The sequence below is a fragment of the Kwoniella pini genome, chromosome 6 (genome assembly GCF_000512605.2).
Source record: "Kwoniella pini CBS 10737 chromosome 6, complete sequence".
In the NCBI taxonomy this organism is placed as follows: domain Eukaryota; kingdom Fungi; phylum Basidiomycota; class Tremellomycetes; order Tremellales; family Cryptococcaceae; genus Kwoniella; species Kwoniella pini.
The window spans coordinates 204,514-225,404 of NC_091721.1; the positions used below are offsets into that span (position 1 = coordinate 204,514).

At 39.6% G+C, this 20,891-nt stretch overlaps 8 protein-coding genes across 8 annotated transcripts; 3 read left to right on the forward strand and 5 right to left on the reverse strand.

Moving 5' to 3' along the window:
• Positions 1–22: 22 nt before the first annotated feature.
• I206_104541 (uncharacterized protein) lies at positions 23–1,647 on the reverse strand (the record flags this gene model as incomplete). Its single annotated transcript, XM_019153838.1, has 8 exons — positions 23–153; positions 250–325; positions 409–507; positions 612–745; positions 823–1,047; positions 1,116–1,232; positions 1,292–1,442; positions 1,564–1,647. 8 exons carry the CDS (start codon positions 1,645–1,647, stop codon positions 23–25), a joined length of 1,017 nt encoding a protein of 338 aa, XP_019012578.1.
• Positions 1,648–1,972: 325 nt separating this feature from the next.
• Positions 1,973–5,184, forward strand: I206_104542 (uncharacterized protein; the record flags this gene model as incomplete). Its single annotated transcript, XM_070202969.1, has 10 exons — positions 1,973–2,201; positions 2,301–2,366; positions 2,424–2,767; positions 2,852–2,905; positions 2,971–3,048; positions 3,106–3,121; positions 3,170–3,292; positions 3,349–3,467; positions 3,532–4,882; positions 4,985–5,184. The coding sequence occupies 10 exons, from the start codon at positions 1,973–1,975 to the stop codon at positions 5,182–5,184; spliced, it is 2,580 nt and encodes an 859-aa protein (XP_070059070.1).
• Positions 5,185–5,329: 145 nt separating this feature from the next.
• Positions 5,330–7,787, reverse strand: I206_104543 (uncharacterized protein; the record flags this gene model as incomplete). The annotated part of the gene is made up of 2 exons (XM_070202970.1): positions 5,330–7,590; positions 7,667–7,787. The coding sequence occupies 2 exons, from the start codon at positions 7,785–7,787 to the stop codon at positions 5,330–5,332; spliced, it is 2,382 nt and encodes a 793-aa protein (XP_070059071.1).
• A 2,482-nt stretch (positions 7,788–10,269) lies between these two features.
• On the forward strand, positions 10,270–11,226 carry I206_104544 (uncharacterized protein; the record flags this gene model as incomplete). The annotated part of the gene is made up of 1 exon (XM_019153842.1): positions 10,270–11,226. The coding sequence occupies one exon, from the start codon at positions 10,270–10,272 to the stop codon at positions 11,224–11,226; it is 957 nt and encodes a 318-aa protein (XP_019012582.1).
• A 302-nt stretch (positions 11,227–11,528) lies between these two features.
• On the reverse strand, positions 11,529–12,512 carry I206_104545 (uncharacterized protein; the record flags this gene model as incomplete). The annotated part of the gene is made up of 1 exon (XM_019153843.1): positions 11,529–12,512. One exon carries the CDS (start codon positions 12,510–12,512, stop codon positions 11,529–11,531), a length of 984 nt encoding a protein of 327 aa, XP_019012583.1.
• Positions 12,513–12,843: 331 nt separating this feature from the next.
• I206_104546 (uncharacterized protein) lies at positions 12,844–13,689 on the forward strand (the record flags this gene model as incomplete). The annotated part of the gene is made up of 1 exon (XM_019153844.1): positions 12,844–13,689. The coding sequence occupies one exon, from the start codon at positions 12,844–12,846 to the stop codon at positions 13,687–13,689; it is 846 nt and encodes a 281-aa protein (XP_019012584.1).
• Positions 13,690–14,675: 986 nt separating this feature from the next.
• On the reverse strand, positions 14,676–17,516 carry I206_104547 (elongation factor 2; the record flags this gene model as incomplete). Its single annotated transcript, XM_019153845.2, has 6 exons — positions 14,676–14,972; positions 15,030–16,878; positions 16,928–17,015; positions 17,072–17,175; positions 17,273–17,411; positions 17,513–17,516. The coding sequence occupies 6 exons, from the start codon at positions 17,514–17,516 to the stop codon at positions 14,676–14,678; spliced, it is 2,481 nt and encodes an 826-aa protein (XP_019012585.2).
• A 771-nt stretch (positions 17,517–18,287) lies between these two features.
• On the reverse strand, positions 18,288–20,621 carry I206_104548 (uncharacterized protein; the record flags this gene model as incomplete). The annotated part of the gene is made up of 5 exons (XM_019153846.1): positions 18,288–18,757; positions 18,815–20,201; positions 20,259–20,365; positions 20,419–20,507; positions 20,563–20,621. 5 exons carry the CDS (start codon positions 20,619–20,621, stop codon positions 18,288–18,290), a joined length of 2,112 nt encoding a protein of 703 aa, XP_019012586.1.
• Between the last annotated feature and the right edge of the window lie 270 nt (positions 20,622–20,891).

Here is a 20,891-nt window from a genome sequence, read left to right on the forward strand (position 1 = left end):
ATGCATGTAAATAACATATTGTTCAAGGATATGAAGTCATCCTTTCTAAAGTCGCATAAGGTTTTTGTAATCCTAATCTGTTGATCAATTTTGCTGGCATACAATATACTGGATCTATATCTTCTAAACCTGGATATCCAAGGAGTGATAGACCTGTACAGTATATGGATATATCAGCTAAAGTATCTGATAAAAGATGTATGCAGATCTTTCTTGAAATGGATTATTCAAGGATTGAAAGAAATTTACCTGCTAAACCAAATATGGTATGGAATACATCAACCCAATCACCAGGTCTATCAGCAATTCCACCATCTTCAAGATCCTGGTAATTAATGAATTAGCTTTCGAAGAAGTTTTGGGATTTTTTTATCTAAATTGAAGAAGTGAGATTTTGATTAAACTTACTTGAGCACTAAGAATGAAATTTATTAATTTATCTTTATTTATCCAATTTAATTTACCTATTATTGAAATTGAAGCTAAACACCACCAAGAATAACAAACCTAATTTATACCCCAAAAACAATCAGAAAATAATTCCCAAGAAAAAGTTAATATGACTAAAATATTTTTGGGAAAATTAAAAAAAAAAAAAAAAAAACTCTTACATCTTCTAATTTTTCTGGACGTCCATTTAATCCACCATTAGGTAATTGTCTTTCAGATAACCAAGATCCCAATAAAGGTATATCAATTAAATCTTGACGATTTAAAATTGATAATGCAGCTGTACATACCCATACTGGTTTTTTTTACATTAACTTTTTTTTCCAAATGAAGTGTATTATGAAGGAAGAAAAAAACAAAGAAGATATATACCTTGTCCAGAATGACTTTCCGCTCCTGGAACTCTACCAAAACCACCATCGAAATTTTTACATTTTTTAATATATTCTATTATATTTTGTTTCTTTTTTGAAGAAATTTCATCAAGTTTACCAAGTAAAGATAAAGAAGATAAACAAATATAAGTGAATCTTGTATCAATTTCACCCCATATATCACCTGATACAGATCCGTCATCATTTATACGGTCCAAAAGAACTATAAGAGGTAGTTATGATTATTAGTCAAATATGAGAAAAGATCAACAAGTCATAGTTCGGACTCACATTTCGTCACCCTTTCCAAATTTATACGATGAATAGCATCTTCCATTAACATAATTTGAATTCCTGATAAAGTAGCTAATATATGTCCATCATGTCCTGGGTGAGGTCCGAATGAGCCTTTATACAGAACAGATCAGTTGAAGATCATTTGGTTTTAGTAGAAGGAATGAGCTGACCCGCATCTTCATCCCAACATGATAGGACGTATTCTATGACACCTTCTCTATCTAAAGTGGAAGGTTGACCCATTATATGAGCAGCTGTCAAACCCCAGTAGATACCATTGAGTCGAAGATGAGATGTCAAATGATATGCCAGATCTTGGCGCTGAAGCAGATAATAGTCAACATTGGTCCTGAACCCTTGCGTTAAAATGATGGATGGTGAAAAGGAATAAAAGCAAGGACAGCATTTGCGTTGGGACCTAAATAAACCGAAGACAACTTACCTTGTCTAGATTCTGTATATATTTTACATGAAGAGCTGTATCCAATTTTGTGTTTGACGAGCTCGAAGCAGTTGCCGAAGACATCTCTATCTCTGTCTATATAGTCTGTATAGATGTTTATGCTGTCTGGTGTGAAATGCTTGGTCATTAGCAACTTATCAAAAGATATATAGGTGATGACGATATGTCAACATTCAGCTCGACGAAGTGGAGGTGATCCAGCGGCGAACGAATTGTTGAGATTTAAGAGTAACAAACTTTTCACTTATCCTCATCCAAGTTGAACAAGATCTGATCTTCATATACGTTAAGCCTTGCGCTGCGTATCGATACACCAAGGCCATGTCGGTCTTTTTTGACATACTTCACCTAGTCGCAAGCTGAACACTCTTTTGAAGGTCAAAATAAAATGGAAATAACTCCTCTCAACACTTCTACTTCAACTGTGATTCGATCATCACTTATCATACCTTCATTCACTCAAATCCTTTCCGAGCTGATCCAGAATTCCCTCGATGCAGGATCGGACAGTATAGAAGTTACTTTAAACCTGATGAAGGGGAATGAAAGTATTAGAGTTAAAGATGATGGTTCCGGAATTGGCAAGGAAGGTTTGAGCAAAGTTGGAAAGCGATTTAGTGAGTTGACTTGCATCGATCTTACTTTGAACTTTACCTTTGACGATGATGTGCAAAAAACTCGTAGGGATGAGCATCATTTGCTGACTCATTCAAAAGGAACTAGCAAGACTCTCAATGAAACAAATCTCGGTTCAGTCGGATCATATGGTTTTCGAGGAGAGGGTGAGCAATTGTCAAACTGAAAAAAGCGAGTTTATAGCTGACCCAGAAATCGTTTAGCTTTATCTTCGATAGCTTCATTATCTCTATTGACCGTCACAACCAAACCCAAAGACATCGATAAGACATATACGAAAATACTCAAATCGTCAAAAACGTTATATTTCGGTATCGATTCTTCGAAGACCATCAATGCAGATAATGGGACAATCGTAAATGTCAAAGAAATGTTCCATAATATTCCAGTCCGGCAAAAAGAATTAGCAGACTCGAACGAAGAGACGTTGCTAAGACAATGTAAGCGGCTTATAGAGGTATTCGCTTTGAGTAGACCAGGAGTCAAATGGCTGGTTTGGGATGAGAAGGGTTATGGAGATAGAAAGTTGATAATGGACATCAGAGGGGTATGTGGACTCGTCAACTAGCTTCTGACCACTGAGATACAATGCGAAACGGATAATAAGCTGATCTGATTCACAATATTATAGGCTAAATCGAGTGTACAGATCTTCAGATTTCTATACGGTAATGCGCTGGTCAAGGTGAGCTAAAGATATCGAGCCTAGCGTGGACGCATATCTGGGCTGACAAGAAAATCCTCGCGCAGCGAGTCCAAAGTATCCGTGTATCAGCTGGGAACAAACGAGTTGATGGATTCATAAGTCTTTTTGGGGATATCGCCAAGGTGAGTAGTCCTTTACCATCATAATAGGAAATAAAGCTAAACTGTTTCCTCTGTCAGTCACATCAGCACCTCTGTAAGCTAGCTGGAGAGCAACATCGGAAACAGCTGATCTTGGCGGTAGATATCAACAATTATCCAATGGGCAGGTCTGACTTACACCTGTCTATCGCTCGACGATTTGCAAATAGCAGATTCGGGAACTTGGCTACGTCTGGTGAACACGATTCAGGAAACGTCGATAATCGTAAGCCTCTATTCCCCCTACCACTTCATAGCATAAGAGACAACATTCTGCTTCAGAAAAACGACAATCCCCTCGAAGGCTTGTCAGACACCCCATATACGTCCTCAACGTTACCGTTCCTTCAGATGACGTAGATGTCAGCTATGAACCTGCTAAAGGTATTTTGGGGTATAAGGTGAGTTTGACCTCATTTTCTACCAGACCGGCATATAAGATAGCTGACAGATTATTTGTTATAGGACTACGGCAAGATACAGGCGCTTTTACATGCTGTAGTGGATGAGTACCTCAAAAAGAATGGGTACAACCGACAAGATAATGGTGCTGCTGCTTCTCCAAGCCCAACCAAACAATCGGCTACTACCAAAAGGCCTCATGGCAAATCGCCCTTAGCGAAATCAAATACCTCTCACAATAACGTCAACAGCAATTGGGATCTGACCAGACCAGCACCTTTGTCCTTCTCAGCTATTCCGCCCAAAGATTCAGCCGTGAGTGCCGTTAGGATCCCACCCGAACAGTTGCGAATGAACGAAACAGCCGCAATACCACCAATATCACCAATACCACCAATATCACCAATATCATCTATACCGTCCATATTGCCCATATCGCCTATACCACCAATAAAAGACAGAAGAATGAATGCTCACAGCTCTAACCCGGTATGGTTAACGAATGACGTGACTCGTATACCTACCCATCCCAGCGACTCAAGTCAGTGGATAACGAATCTCGAGAAATCAGTCGATAATGGTTTGTTGCCATTCCGTTCGTCTGCATATCCCCGCAAGAAAAGGACATTTGGCGAGATGCAGCAGGAAGATGAACATACTACTACGAATGTATGTGCGGATCATAACAAGCGAGGTCATATACGCGTACGAGATGACCGAGATCCAGCGAACGTTCTTGCTGCTCGACCGATCTCACTCGAAAGTATCACCAAAACTCCCAAAATCGATGTTCAGCTGAGTAAGAGCTCACTTGCTCAAGCGAGAGTTATCGGTCAAGTCGACCAAAAATACATTTCAACCATCATGCCGACGTCCTCCAAAGAGAAAGCCGTTGTTCTGATTGATCAACATGCTGCAGATGAAAGGATATCCGTTGAACGTGTATTACATGATCTGTGCGAAGGGTTCAAAAACGATACCATACCGATAACAAAGCTTAAACATATACCTATAATTGTCTTAATTTCGTCTGAAGCCAAGATACTCGCTTTAGATGGCATATTGGATGTTTTTGGAAGATGGGGTATACATTTGGTTTTACCCGAGACTATACAAGGCGATTATGCTCAGCTGGAAGTTCATGCTGTACCCACAGTGTTAGCCAGTCGTTTAGGTAAGAAAGAAGGTGTGGAGATGACGAGATTGATCAGGGGATACTTGGCCATCCTGGAAGAGGACATAGGTGGAATGAAAGCTTTGATTGATTCTTATCAAATGAATCAACCCGAAATCAACCAGATGGATGGTAATTCTAATTTGGATCGCAGTCATGGCGGTCACGAAAATTGGGGAAAAGAAATGAGATTTATGCCTAGAGAAATGCTAGAATTGGTGAACTCGAAAGCATGCCGAGGTGAGTCAATTGAAAGATAGCTCGATTAGCAGATCGTTTAACAATATTTCAAACGTCTTGTCAATTTTCCTGTTATGATCATAGCTGATACCGCAGAAACAGGTGCAATCATGTTCCAAGATACTCTTACACCAGATCAACAGAATCGCTTAGTCTTACAACTTGCTCAAACCGATTTTCCGTTCATGTGCGCACACGGTAGACCAAGTATGATTCCTCTCATCGCATTCAAGGACTCGCAAAGTATACAATCCAAACGGAAGATAGATTGGAGATCTTTCAAGGAGAAGAATAAGGTGTAGATTACCGAATAAAATCGTTAACTCTTTCTCGGACATTTCGTTGTAAAGTCTATGTCTTGTAGCTTGTAGCTGTAGTCATTGCATTGTTGTACTTCGTTGCATGTTGTATGAATTTTAGATACATTATATAGTAATATCATATAAATTACCATCTTTCATTCTCTCCAGCATCTTTCAACTGATTATACAATTCTCCTTTTTCCTTTTTTAATCTATTTACAAAATCAAATACATCATTTACATTATTTCCTTTATCAGCTTCTCTTCTACCAAATTTTAAAACAATTCTAATGATATCTTTATCAATTATGAATCCTTCTTTTTCCATTTCATTAAAAATTATTTCAATAACTTCATGAAATTGAGAATTTCTACATAAAAATTCAATATAAGAATCATAATGTTTTTTTTCATAAATTAAATTATATTTTTTTGACCATAACCAAATTTTTTTACCTCTTTTTAAAGAATAACTCCAACCACATGCATCTAAAATTACATTTAAACTTGCTGAAAATAATTTTTTTGAATTTTTTTCTCTTGATCTTCTTTGAATTAATTCATCCCAAACTTGAAAACATTCACTATATGCTCCAACTCTACTATAAGCATCCATTAAAGAAGATAATAAAGGTATATCAATTACAATTAGTGGATCTAATTTAATTAATGTATGTATATCTCTAATTGATTGACCTAAATTATCTAATTGTTCATCTAAACTTATTAAATTATCTTCTAATTTCATTGATGATGATGATTTGAAATTTCTTCTTAATTTTGTTGCTTGAGAACCATAAGTTTTAAGTAAGCTTGATAATATATTAGAAGAAGGTTGATATCCATTTTTACTCATATCTTTTAAAATAGTAACGAATAATTCAGGAGGTGGATAAGGTGATTTAGACCAAGATAATCCAAGATAAGTTGATAATATAGCTTGATATCCATTTTCATCAATTGAAGATGGGGAAAGAGAATAAAAATGAGAATATAAATTAAAAGCTGAATGATGATCTTCTGAGGATTTCATCAATAATATCAATAAACTGACCAAATTATTTGAATTGATTTCCATTTTATGATTACGCATATCCATAATTAGATTAATGGCTTTTTCAATTAAAGGAGGATTCGATCTAGAACATCCGATTAACAAATATTGGTAAACGCTTGAAAATCTTGCTTGTTCTCTTCTTGTTGATAACGCCCCTTGAGTTGACATATAATCATCATATACCCTAATCGCATGATTGAGTCTAGACGACTCCTTCGAATTGCATAAAGGTATGATCAAATTCTTTGCTAATTCTGCAGAAGGTTCTATTCCCCTAGATAAACTTTCTGAATAAACTTCTAAAGCGATATCTAATGAATCATTTGATTTTACTTCCCTTAGATACACTCTGATTACATCGGCCCATACATCAGCCTGGGCCGATACATCACTGATTTTCTCAGCATATTCGATCGAGCCAACTATCTCACCAAACCCGACAGCCGATCGGGAATCGATGTTTTGTTGAAGATGTTGAATCGATAAAAATGATATAGCTTTTTGAGGTGCTTCCCAGCCTTTCTCCCTCATTTTGTTAATTGTATATTCCACTTGATGAGCATCCGCTCTGGCAATGTATAATTCGATAATAGCATTGTATAATCCAGGGGACCAGATGTTTGCTTTATCCCAACTTTCTACTATCGTATTTGCTTTCTCTAAATCTCCAAGCGAGATGTATAATCTCATCAATTCAGCTTCTGTGACAGGTTCCAGCACGATCGATTGCATTTGCACCTGTTGCAACAGCCCATCCAACTTTTTTCGTACTATTATAGAGCTTGAAGTATGCAGCGAGCTGCGCAGGGATTTGAGAATGAGCGCAATATCTGTTTGTTCAAGTGAGGAATATTGCTGCAAGAAGGGGATTATGTGATTCACGATCGAAGGGGAATGATTTGAGGCTGTACGAAGTAGTACACGCCAATTGACAGCAAATGGATCTAGCGATTTGGTCAAAATAAAGGCTTCTTCAACACGACCATTATTGCATAGACCCTTTATCAATAGATTTCGATGTTCATCCTTGGTGTCATATCCGAACCTATTAGGTAAATCCTCAAATATCCTTCTAAGCGTTTCTAAATCCTTTAAAAAGCTTGAAGACGCTAATAATTCCATAGCGGCATGTATATCATTCGGTGAGAGTAGCTCGGATGGATTAGGAGATGTAATTATAGTGTCGTATGCGGAACGAAGCGCATCAGTATCTTGCACAGAGATGGAGTTGAGGAATGCAGGAGCTACTTGTTGAGGAGAAGCAACTTGAGGGGCTTTTGTGCGATTGAAGAAAGATGTAAAAGGTGAGAAGAGAGATGAAGTGGAGTTATATCTGTAGTTCTGTGTGGCTGAGATGACATTAGGTTTTTATACAAGCTGTCAGTGTCGCTTTGTAATCCAACAAGTAGTAAGAGCTAGACTCACCTTTGAAGCCGACAGAAATAATGAAACTATCGCAGACATTCGGCCGGATTCCCTGTGAAGTTCGAAAAGCATACCGGCGCCGTATCAAAGATGCAGGATAGCATCTCGCTCTGAATGGCATGTCCACAACGTCTTGGAGATTCGTTTGAATTGTATTGTTAAAGGTAAAGAGCAAAGAGAAGATGGAAAACAATTCGAGATTTATGCGAGACGAGAAAAAGAGGTATTGCGGAGTCCCACATTTCTGTCTTCAATATTTCGGGAGCTTAAATTACCAATTAAAACCAGGACACCAAACATGGGTGTCGGATACTACGGGGAACGATGGAAACACAAGAAAGGCCTCAAGCCTGTTCAAAGCGGAGGTACTGGTGAGAGCTTTCATTTCATGCGATCTGTATGCCCTGTCGCATTGCGGATGACGTGGCTGCTATCTGGCATGAAAATACAGCTCAAATTGAGAGCTATACGCAAAGCGGCGAATCGAATACGAATTCAAGTACTTGGATCATGACAAAGTCTCTGAATGCTTGAATCCCGTGACATATGATAGTGCAACCGATGAAGTATGTCCGTTGTCATTATATGAGTTTCAAATCTTGGGTTGAGCGATTTCGTATGTCAAGTCAGATTCGCCAAAAACGACTACTACCCAAAATATCGAGAGTTGCGGTACAGACTTGTGGAGCGGCTCTTGTGATCCCTACATCTGTCGTGGGGTTAGATACGAATCGATGTAGACCAGGTGAGAGCACATCGGAATTCAGTGGAATGATATGAGAGACAACAAACCGGAGGAATATCGACTTAACCTAAAAATCCAGAGAAGTCGTGACACTTTCACGTATTCGTGTTTGCGTGTACAGTATCATGTCTTTGGTCAACTAACCTTATTCAAACCACCTTCACTATTTAAAGGATGCGTTCTAGCTCTTCCCTTTCAATTCTCTTTCCTTTCTCTGCAATTCATTGTGCATCTTCGACCAATCTTGCCTGTTAATTGAAAATATTACAGCTATTGAAAGATGAGAACCAAGACACTGTTACAGCGAAATGATCGTTATCTTCGAAGACGACTCTCGGCATTACCTTTGGAGCTGCAGATCATAATTTTGGATTTCTTCATCTTCTCCTCCTTCGACAACCTCAAATTGGGTACTCTCCTTAACGATGAATGTCACTCAAGATACGGCAAGACACTCTATCGATACATGAAGTTCGAGCAGAGACATCCAAAAGCCGGTTACGCATACCGCAAAATTCTTTTCCCTCACGTCAAAGTATCGGACGAACAAGGTGCAACAATCTTGGAGGAAACTAGCTCCATCAACCCGAGTGGAAGGTTCTGTATAAAATTATCAAGCGGTAAACTTTTCAGAGCGAGGAAGCTGGACTGTAGAATAAGAGAAAAAATGTTGAAACGCTGGCTCACAACCTTAGGATATGCTCACACGATCACATTGCAAGACGAGTACAGTTTGTTCTCCCTTGCTGATACTTTAAGCCTTGTGAAAGATGACCTTCCCCTGGACTTCCTTTTCCGCAAGGTAAAATCAGTCATACTTGGACCCCCTTGTCTTGATGCCTTACATCGTATCAATTGGAGACCAATATATTCCGATCAATATTCGCCCTTGCCTGGCCACAACAAACCAATTGGAGATGCTCTAAAGTATTGTTTCATGCCTGAACATTTATGCCTAAGACTACCGGTCAATTCACATTGCGATCTGGACTATTCTAGTATCTTGGGTTGGTATCCTATCCATCAGTGGCCATTAAAATCACTCAGCATTCACGGAATCAAGAGTCACGTTATTCTCGCACCGAACATCCCCACGCTCAGATTCTTCCTCGCCAATCACCATGGCCCTGATAATCTGAACGAATACTCTTCAAGAAGATCAGTGGATTTTGGTCGCTTAGACCCGGTCCGTGCCGACAGCATTCGCAGCCAGCTCCACGATATACACCTTCTATACGATGTATACACGGGCAACGGTTCGACAGAAAGCAAGATCCGGTCTTCGGAGATCGAAAAAATCACCATATTCAACAAGGGTCAAGGTGATTCTTGTATCTGCTGTGGTGAACGATATCGTGGGTGAAGTAGTCACACCTAAGGGGGAATCAGAGCTAACGGCCGGAAAGCAGACCCCAAAGCTCGACTGAGAGCGAATTGCAAAAGACTACAAAGACGTTCTTGGTGATATACCGTACAAATTTAGGCTAATTCACATGCAAGTTGCTCCGTGTTTTTAGCTCGAACCTGTCGGTGTGTTCTGTAGGTCTGTTTGACGGGGAGGGTCATGTGAACATCAGTACCTGTCATCCGTTTGCACCATTGTAAATGCTACCGTGACGATAGTACCGCAGACGTCATGCCCATCAAATCAAAGGAGTGATGTTGCTTCTTGATCTCCGACTGGGTATGCAATGATGATCATTCCCTTCTGTGGTGGTAAGATAGATTGAAGGCTCTCTGTGGTCTCATCTGACCGTCGTAAATGATTCTGAACTGAAATGACTTTATAAGCATTTCACCTCTCCCATTTGTTACAATCTTGAATCCAAAACACTTTGCGAATTCAATTCAATACCAAATGACTCTCGATATCCAGCTCAGTCATTCTGATCAAATACTTTCGGGTATTCTCTCTACTTTGCCTGAGGAACTTAATCATATGATATTATCATCATTTGCCACCCAATCTTTCGAAAATCTTAAATGCGTCACGCTCCTCAGTACAGGAAATTATACTTTTTTTGCTCCTATACTATTCAAATCACTCGAGTTGAACAAAGAGCAAGGATGTTTATCAATCCTCTGGTCAATTGACGCTATAGGAAATCAACAAGATGAATCAGATGAACAAATAACCAATCATGGAAGGGAATGTCGAAAACAACATGAAAGATTTGGGATAATTGCATCATCAACTAAAAAATTAAGTATAACTCATGAAGAAGTAATAAAAGCTTTAGGAAATATATTGAAAAGTCCAATTAACTATCGATTATTTAAAAACGTTGATGAATTGATAATTCGAAATTTGAATGATCGGAATAACCATAATATGCACTTACCTAATGACCAATATATCAAAACTATTTTCAATTCAACTTTGCCTAAGAAAGTATGTTTGGATTTGGGAATACCTTTTGCAAATACTTGGAAAAGAATTATTAATGACCTAAGCCAAGGATCGTTAGATAGTGTTGAAGAGTTTATACAACATGGAATACCAATTTCCAATCTTGAAGTAAAATTGATTATTTTGAATGATATTAAGATCCAACGTTTCTTTTTAGAAGATTATATTGTTCCTTCAATTGGTCAAACATCACTCTGTATACAGTATGAAATGAGTTCATCTCAAGCCATTTTCAATAGAATATTGCCTGAAGAAATTCATGTATATGCCAATTGGAATGGAATACATGGATTACCCTTAAAACTTGTTGATTCGAATATACCGTATATGACAGATCTAAGAAAATTGACTTTCTTACATGATTTTGAAGATCATCATGTTTGCGAGATTTGTGGTAAAGATTGAAATTGAGATTAGCAGAAAGTTGTATGTTGTAATATCAGCCGACATGTAAGACTTATTTCCGGAAGAAACCTTATGAGTACGGTGATTGGAGAATTATGCTAAAATGCAAATGCATGTCACTGATTTGCATGTTGTACGTGTAAAATGAGCGTGAGTTTCAAATCTTCTACAGCGGCTAGAGTAATCTCACATCACCGTCTATGAGGTGTTGAGAGCCTTTTACACGAAGTACGCTGCAAATCTACATCTCGTCAGCTACCGCACGGTTCGCCAATAAGGTTAGAGCTACAGTATAACGTACTCTAGTAACCACGATTACAGCATACACATCTCTCATTGCGGCCATCACGGACTGAATGGATGTGTTCTCTCTCAATGTTATTTTCGAGCTCAGGAGAGAGCAGAAGCTGGTAGTTGTCCTCGTCGTGGACGATCTTGATGAAGGAAGGATAAAGGTCGAAACGCTTTCCGGTACTAGAAATCAGTGTGAAGATAATCGGGTGGAAAGGGTTGAAATGTCGGTATCCTCTCTTATGAGATTCGGGCGAATGGAAGATCGTCTGGTTGGTGACGTTTGAGAAGAGTACTTTGTCAAGTCCACTGTCGTTGTGAAAAGTAATAGAATCCAGATCCCAATCTTTCTTCATAATCTCCAATTTCCAGATTTCTGGCGGTTTGACGTTCTTTTTGGCATAAGGTCTAAGAGTATCAATACAGAGATGCTTAGGTCTAAGATGTCTGCCTAGTGTAGTTACCACTTCTCTGGATTGCCGAACCTGCTTTCCATGATTATCTATCTTTCGAAGAAACCTCATGAATCCCTTTCCCAGACTTAGATATCGAACATTCTTGAAGAGATCATTGGCACTGGATGTAATTTTGGCGATCAAAATACCTACTGTCTTATCTTTAATTGTCAAGTATTCAATGGATTGACATAAGGAGAGCAACCTTTGTCGAGTGCGATCCAGTGCTGTTGCAGACTCGGGATCTGATGTGGACCGATTGTTGGCTAGCCCCCTAACCCACTGGGCACATTCCACTACTTCGTAATGGCACAAAGAGACAAAGCGGTACAACCTTGGTGAGAACTGATTGTATAGGAATAGATTGACTCGAACAGTAGTTTTGAGGTTTCTGAAGTTATCTTTGGTGAAGATAACGAAAATCATCAAAAGAATATCTTCAGGTAATTTTGGGTTTGATCCTTCAGTAGCGGTGGTTGCAGGAGGTTGAAGCGAGGCATCCAATCCGATGCGAAGATCGTTCAAGTTAAGGGAAGACATGGTGAATATTCTGGATTAAAGAAAAGAATGGAAAGAAGAATGAAGCTGAAAGATGGATAAATATGAGATTGACTGTAACGTGTCGAGTCATGTTACATTTTCAAAGAAAAGCTGACGAGAGAAGAGTAAACGTTGATGCGCTGGACCTTGGCGCTGGACCAAAGCGAATTGAGAGTGCACCGGAACTTGCGTTGTCAAGCAGGATAGGATATTATATCGTCAGCTCACAACACAACAAGATTATTACCCTATCTCAAGAATTAATATGTTTATCATCACTCTTTATTCTTCAACAAGTTTATCCCTTGCTTATTTGCTTAATTTCGTCAAAATGTCACACCTCAACCAAGAATACCTCCTTCCTCATTTTAATGAAATCGTCGTGACCAATTTCTTCTTTCTAAAACCATCTTCACCGAAATTCCCAGAGGATATACTTGATTCAATCTTCGACACATTCACATCAATGAATTTTGATTATTTGAAAACAGCGGTATTGATCAACAAATCAATGTATAATCGTTATTCTCCAAGATTATATCGTCATGTCTCATTCAATCAGTATACAATCAGCTCATTTCAATTACCTGAACTTCCAAAGAGATTCAAGACGTTATGTCAAACAATAACGCATTTGTCAATATGCGATAAAGAAGCATCACAAGGTATAGCTCAAATCCTCTCTTCAATACCAAAACGAATCAGTACTACATTATTCAAAAATGTAGAATACCTAATATTGAAAGATGAAGTCATGAGATTTCTTCATAAGACTGACAGACATATCAAAGATAACAATTCAGAATTTGATTCCAAGCAAATAGTCGAAATTTTAGGAAAATTTTTAAAACCAAAACACCTTTGTATTGAAAAACTTAATTCATGTGATGATAAAGAATGTGCAACTTTAAAAGAATGTGATAAAAAAGATCCAAATTTACCTGAAATTTGGAAATTAGAAATTTTAAAGAAAAATTGGAATTTAAATTCAATTACTTTTCATAATGATATAGGTTCAAAAAGAGTAATTTTTTCAATTATAATTAACCAAAGATTTTTCTTAACTCAAATTCCACCAAGAACAACTTGGTTTCCTTGGATGGAAGATTATCCTACAAATTCTATTTTAATTTCAAGTACTCATAAACCTTTTAATTTTTATCCAAAAAAATATTGAAATTAATTCTTATCATCCTCAACAGCCTTATATACTTCCTGATCGAGATTATTTAGATTTTTTACCTTATCAACATCATCATAATGCTATTTTGTCTGAACAACTTGATGGACATATCGATGAAAATGATATTCATGTATCAACTGATAAACCTGAAATGCCATGTGTATGCTGTGGGAAGTTCTAATGACTTGGTAGAGTAGCTTTTGAATCTAGTAAACTCTTCTCAATCATATCTCTTACTATGCAAACTATACATATCCTGTCACTCTGATGTCCGGAGTAGCGAACCAAGTACATTGCAATATCGTTAGCTTACAAATGCTGAATTATCCTTCGATGGTCTAATCTCGTCAGCTCCGATCCAAAATGTCAACATCCCCCCGTATTCTTCGGACACTTCATAAAGATGCAAAAGCTTCAGTATAATCTCTTCTACTTCTTCCTACACTTGTAGGATTTCACACCTTAGCATCGTTCCAGCATGTCAGTCTCAGACGTCGAAGAATTCATTTGGGGAATTGACGATTCCTTCGACTCACCCAAATCTGCATATGGACCAACTCCTAAATTACTTGAAGATATTCTTGACCTGATATTCGATTTTTTCACTTCATCTGGAAATGGCTTTGATAATCTCAAAATCGCACATCAATTAAATACGTCTCTATACATTCGATTTTCTCCCGAAGTTTATCGTTATATCTTATTAGATAGATATACAATCAACGTATTCATTGAACATTCCGAATCAATTACTTATCATGATACTGACTATATCAATGTATTATCAGTATAATCTCAGATCTAGAAACTCCTGTTCATCGCCACTCAACTCGAATGCAAACCAGACTACAAGTAATAAAAGCAGACATAGACACAAAGATGCATCTTTCATATATAATACGCGATAAGCGAAAAGCAGATGTGAAATACCCTAAACCATATACAATCCTATTTTGTTATGTTAAAGACTTTAAGACCGCTTATAATTTATCGTAATAGTGGTCGTAAAGAGGAACATCAGGTTTAAGACCCTTTCTTGTTCTAATAGAAGTAGCAAGGGTGTTAATCTTTGTTCCAACTTCAGTTGGATCACCGTTAAGGAGAGAGTAATGGTCGAATACTGCTTGAGGGAAAGCTTGTCCACCTGTAGCAGCTCTCAAATCGGCGTTGAAACCGAATGATTCAGATACTGGTAAGTAAGCTTTCATGGTGTACATTGGTGTACCTGGTCTTTGTTCAGAAGAGAATACTTGACCTCTTCGAACGTTCAAACATGACTAAAAGATTCATTTGTCAGCTGTGAATCTCTCAAATGTTTAACCCAGCTAACTCACGTAGACACCACCTTGAGCAGATTCTGGGACAGCGATTTCGACCAAGAACATAGGTTCTTGAAGACCTGGTTTGGCGAGCAATTGAGCGGCGTAACATACTCGTCTGGCGGTAGGGATAATTTGACCACCACCTCTGTGAATAGCATCGGCGTGTAAGGTACAGTCAATCATGTTGTATCGGATACCTCTCATTGGCTCTTCACAAACACCACCTTCTTTGGTAGCCCATTGGAAGGCAGCAACAACGGAATCTTTGATTTCGTTCATGTATTGCACTCCCTTAGAAGCATCCAAAATGATGTTAGGACCAGTAGTATCGGGACCGAACGCCCAGATCTTTCTAGCATCGGTAACATCCCATCCGTAGGTGTCGGCAAGGTATCTAGCTCTGATTTTGGGGTCATCTCTTGGGGCAATTCGACCTTCTTCGATGTCTTTGGTGAGCTCTTCATCAAGAGGTTCAGCCTTGACGTAAAGTCTGTTGTGTTTGTTTTGAGATTTAGAAAGAGCGACCATTGAGGATTCGGCAGTAACGGTTTCTCTGTAACCTACTACAGGGTCGGATTTTCGGAGAGGGACACCGGCGTGATCGTTCTCCAAATCGTTAAGACAGATTTCCAAATGCAATTCACCGGCACCGGCAACAATGATGGAACCGTTCTCGTCCATCCAAGTCTTGACACATGGATCGGATTTAGACAATCGCTTAAGACCTTCGACCAATTTGGGGAGATCGGCGGCGTTTTTACACTCGACGGCGACTTGTACTACAGGAGATACGGAGAATTTCATGACTCTCATGTTGTGGGCAGTTTCGGAGGTGGTAAGGGTACCGGATTTGAGCAAGAATTGATCGACACCGACAAGACCGATAATGTTACCGGCAGGACAGTCTTCAATAGCTTCGGTAGATCTACCCATCATCAATACAGTTCTTTGAATAGATTTGATAACGGAATCATCTTTCTTTCCAGGAACGAAGTTAGGACCTTGGATTCTAACTTTAGGACCGGAAGAGACGGTACCGGAGAAGACTCGACCGAAAGCGTAGAATCGACCTTTATCGGAGGTGGGTACCATCTTGGAGACGTAGACCATCAAAGGACCCTTGGCATCACAATCTCTGATAGCAATGGCGGATTCATCATCTTGAGGACCTTCGTAAAGGGTCTCGACTCGGTATTTTTGGGCGGTAACAGGGGAAGGAAGGTTGATAACAATCATTTCCAAAAGGGAGTCACCGGCAGGCAAGAACTTCTTCATGACAGTCTTGAGGAGTTGTTTACCTTCGAGATCTTTCTCGTCACCGACAAGTTTGATTTCGAGCTTTTCGAGAAGAGTTGGGATTTCGTCTTTCTTGTAGTTCATGCAAGAGTCGAAAAGTCTGAAGATAGGATCAAGAACGAACATGTTGAAAGCTCTCTCACCACCACCGGCAGCTGAGGTAGACCATTTCTTGGTCTTGGCGTTGAAGTAGTTGTCACCCCATAATTTAGGCATGAGCTTGTTTTTGTCAACACCGAATTTCTTGGAGTATCGGGCGGCGAATTGTCGGAGGGAGAAAGCCCAACCGTGAAGACCGGAACCGAAAGCAACAGTACCCTTTTCTGGGTAAACTTGAGTGTCACCGAGGACTGGGTCGGTGTAGGTGGAGATGATAACGTTAACAGATTCGATGGTTCTGCAGAAAGATTGGTAAAGATCTTCCTTGGAAACTTGCAATTCGAGAAGAGCTCGGTCGACCTTGTTGATGATAAGGACAGGCTTTACTCGTTCTCCCAAAGATTGTCGGAGCACAGTCTCGGTTTGCACACATACACCTTCGACACAATCGACGACGACCAAGGCACTGTAAAGGGATTAGCAGGATCCTAAAGATGAAATTCGGATCAACTCACCCATCAGTGACTCGGAGAGCAGCAGTTACTTCGGATGAGAAATCGACGTGACCGGGGGAATCGATCAAGTTGATCAAGAATTCGTTTCCTGAGGCAAAGTAAATCAGTACCAGGTCCCGACTACTGGTCCAATGGAAAACTCACCGTCAGTCTTTTGGGCAACGTCATCTACATCCTCCTTGGCAAGAGGGAAGTACATGGAAATGGCGGTAGACTTGATGGTAATTCCTCGATCGATTTCATCTTGTCTGATTCACCGGTAAGCAAATATCAGCGATAAGTTCAGAACGGCGATCGGAGATGTCCGCCACAAATATTTCTTTGTGTCTATTTTGGTTAGCTCACCTGGTATCGGTGAATCGCATCTCACCAGCTTTGGCGGAAGCGATAATACCAGCCTTAGAGACCAAAGAGTCGGTAAGGGTGGATTTACCGTGATCTACATGGGCAATAACCGACATGTTTCTGATGTTGGTTGGTTTGTCTAAATTTCATGTAAGATATCAGTAAATTTTCTCCTTCTCGACCGTTTCTCGACCATTTCCCATGGTTTAAGCATAGATGAAATCCGTCAAGATAACGCACCCATCAAAGCACGTATTTCGTCAACAGTGAAGCTAGAGGGCGTGCATCAGCTTTAAGAGCATCTTTGAAGTGTTAAAAAGCGTTCGGAAAGACCAAAAGACCAGAGAGAACGAAGATTTTCCATTCCGCCACTAATTTTTTCCCACTTCCGTCTCTTGTCCGTCTCGCGTTTTCCAACTTGGCTGCTTCTATTCTCTCTGGTCTGATTGGTATAGGATGGGAGGATGAAGGGGATAACTTACTTAACCTATGAAACAAAGAAGCGGCGATTAGTCATTATTTTCGACAACAGTGAGAAGGACAATGGGGTGGGGTGGCGGATTTTGGGTAAGATTGAGAGACTGTTATACTCACCATTTTGACTAATTTTCTTTATTCGGGTAAGGAGAGGATAAAGTAAGAGATTTTTTAAGGTATGGAGAATTTGAAGGATATCTCCTTTTGAGGTTGAAAGAAGAATAAAGATGAAAATGAATTTAAGAAATGAAAAAGATTTTTGCTGGATATGGATGTGTGGAGTGATTGGCTGTATGGTGATATGGTTTCTACGGTGATAGGTAGTATTTGGACAGCGTGGTAACTGTAGTATAAATTCGGAATATGCCCCTGAATTAATTCACTGAAAAATGAAAAATGAAAATAAATTCACCACTAACAAGTCGCCGAAATCCCGTTCAACGTGGCGTGGGGATTTGACGCACGTGGCAAAGCTCATACAACTTGTAAATGCATACAACAAAAGGTCTAAATGTATGATATGATATGATTACTGAGACTACTTTTTCTTACTTTTGCCTTTGATTCTTGGGCTGTCAATGGATGTATCCACTGTTTTCTGTAAAGAAGGGCGTCCCCTTCCCCTCTTCTTGACTGGTACAGGAGTTTCAGATTGACTAGTCTTGCCCCGTTTCCTTTTGCCTTTCAAGGTGTCCTCTTCAACAGGCTCTTCTACCGGTTCATCCTCTATCACCTCCTCAACTGGCTCTTCTTCAGGTTCTGGAATCTCTTTTCCAGCCAACCAGCCTCCATTACTAGCTTCCCACCATCCTTCTACAGCTTCCATACCTTCTGCATGCATATCTTCTTCCCCACCGAGCCACCATCCACCTTCATCGTATTTGTATCGATTGTGCAGTAACCCTTCAATGTGTTTATATCCCTCACTATTAGCGTAAGGTATCATCGTAGTAGGATGTCTATATTTCGCTGGTAGTCCAGTGAATGGGCATATGGGCTTTTTACGATCTATCAGAATCGATCAGCTTTACCTCGTATGTGTGGCATAATCTTGAGCCGACTTACTGAGAGGACGATTACGACCTGGGACGTACATCACTTTATCCCATTCCACGTGATCTCCCAATATCAATTTGATCTCTTCTGTCAGGCCGCCAGGTATCTGGGACAAGATAAGATAGTTTCTCATGTATTGAGACTCGTCAGACGTTTGAGTGACAGGCTGCATCGCTGAAGCTGGCTCCGAAACTACTTTTGAATCGGTTCCGACGTCTAACGCCTTTGGCGCTGGCTCTGCTTCAACTTCTACTGATCTGTCAATGGTTCTCGATGGGTCTGGCGCGCCTGCTACGATCGTGGAACCAGCTGGAAGTGATGGAAAGCTTTCATTCGGTTTTGTCGTCGATAAGTCTCCTGGCTGTGATGCTGATTCTGGATGCGAGGTGTCCGTTGGCATTGGTGTATCTTTTGGCTGCGCGTTATCTGTCAGAGATATTGTATTGTCAGGTTGTTGAGGTTCTGTATGCTGCACTGGAGTGACTTCGTTTGTGAGATCCTGTGCGTCAGGGACAGGCTCATTGGGTTGTAGATCAGTGGTGTCGACTGTGAGCTGTGGAGAAACAGGAAGCACATTTGATGCAGTGATTTCAGGTATTGAAGCTGCTGGGGTTGCTGGGACTGTCTCCACCTTTTCAGCATTTCCCCGATCGGTTGATTTTAGATCTTCTTTGTTCATCTCCGTTGTGTCCTCCCGAGGTTCAACCACCTCAACGTCACCATTGGTGACATCTTTAGCTGAAGCATCTTTCTCATCATCTTTCTTTTCTTCTTCTACTAAAGGGACTCCCTTCTCGACCTTTTTGGTAATTCCCGTCTCACTCTGATTGGAAACTTCATTCACCACCTCTTCTTCTCCCACAATTTCTACCAACTTCCCTACAGTTCTACTAACCCAAGTTAATCTAGGACCTCTAACTCTTTTTCTACTAATTTTTCTTAATTCTCTTTTTTCATCTTCTTTTTTTAACCAATCTCTTAAAGCTTCTTTATTACGTTCTTCTTCTTCTAATGCAGCTTCAATTAATTCAAATTGAGTCATAGGTCTTAATCCTCTTATTTCACCTGTTTCATGTTGTGCTCTTCTACCTTTTTTACCTTTATTAAATTTTTCATTTTCTTCTCTTAATCTTATTTCTTCTTCTGTTTTTAAAGTTGATGCTCTTAAATTTGATCTACGTGCTTCCGATCTATTTTCCCTTTTTACTTCTCTACGTTTTTTTCTTAATGCTAAAACTAATGTAGAAGGTGCCATTGAATTTACATCAATTGTTGGATCAAGTAATGATATATTTGGATCTGATAATAGTTTTGCTGTAGGATCAGATTTTGATTTAAATCTGTTTTTATTTAACGATGATAGTGGATCGTATATTGCTCTACCCTTTCCTTTTGCCTTTGCAAAACGATTTAGCTGGTAAATCGATAGACGATAGCTAGAAATGAGACCTACCTTTTGACGTTCTTCACGTCGTACAGCTCTCTCTTCAGCTTCTTCATCCTCTTCTACCTCTTCATCTGTATCTGCGAATTCCTCCAAAAACACATCCCTTACATCCTCTAGCACGGTGTCAGCTGTAAATACCAATTGACACGCGTATAATATGACTTACGAGGCGCTGAAAACTCTTCGTCATCTTCAACCTCCTTGAAAATCTCATCGTCATCATCCTGGTGGGCTTTTTCTAATAACTCTCGCATCCTATATCACCGGGTTCAGCAAAAGGTTTAAGCGGAATGACGACTCTGAGACCTACCGATTTCCTGCGGTCGTACGCTTGGCTCGACCGGTCGTGACTGTCTCATTATTGGACATCTTGACTCTTTTCGCCCTTTGGGGCCCTCTGTGCCGGCAATAACGGTCTTGTTGGATGTCTTATTGATTATATACCAATGAACTCAGAAAAGCAATAACAAATCGTCATACCGCGTCTAGAGCTTCAAACATTGATATATATTTGGCAGACATTCGATTTCCACGTGTTTCAATTAGTTGACTGTTCCACGTGATTTACTCGTTTAGAGTGACTCGATGACCGACTTTTCGAAATGATATATCACCTTTGGAATTCATGGTAAAAATCGG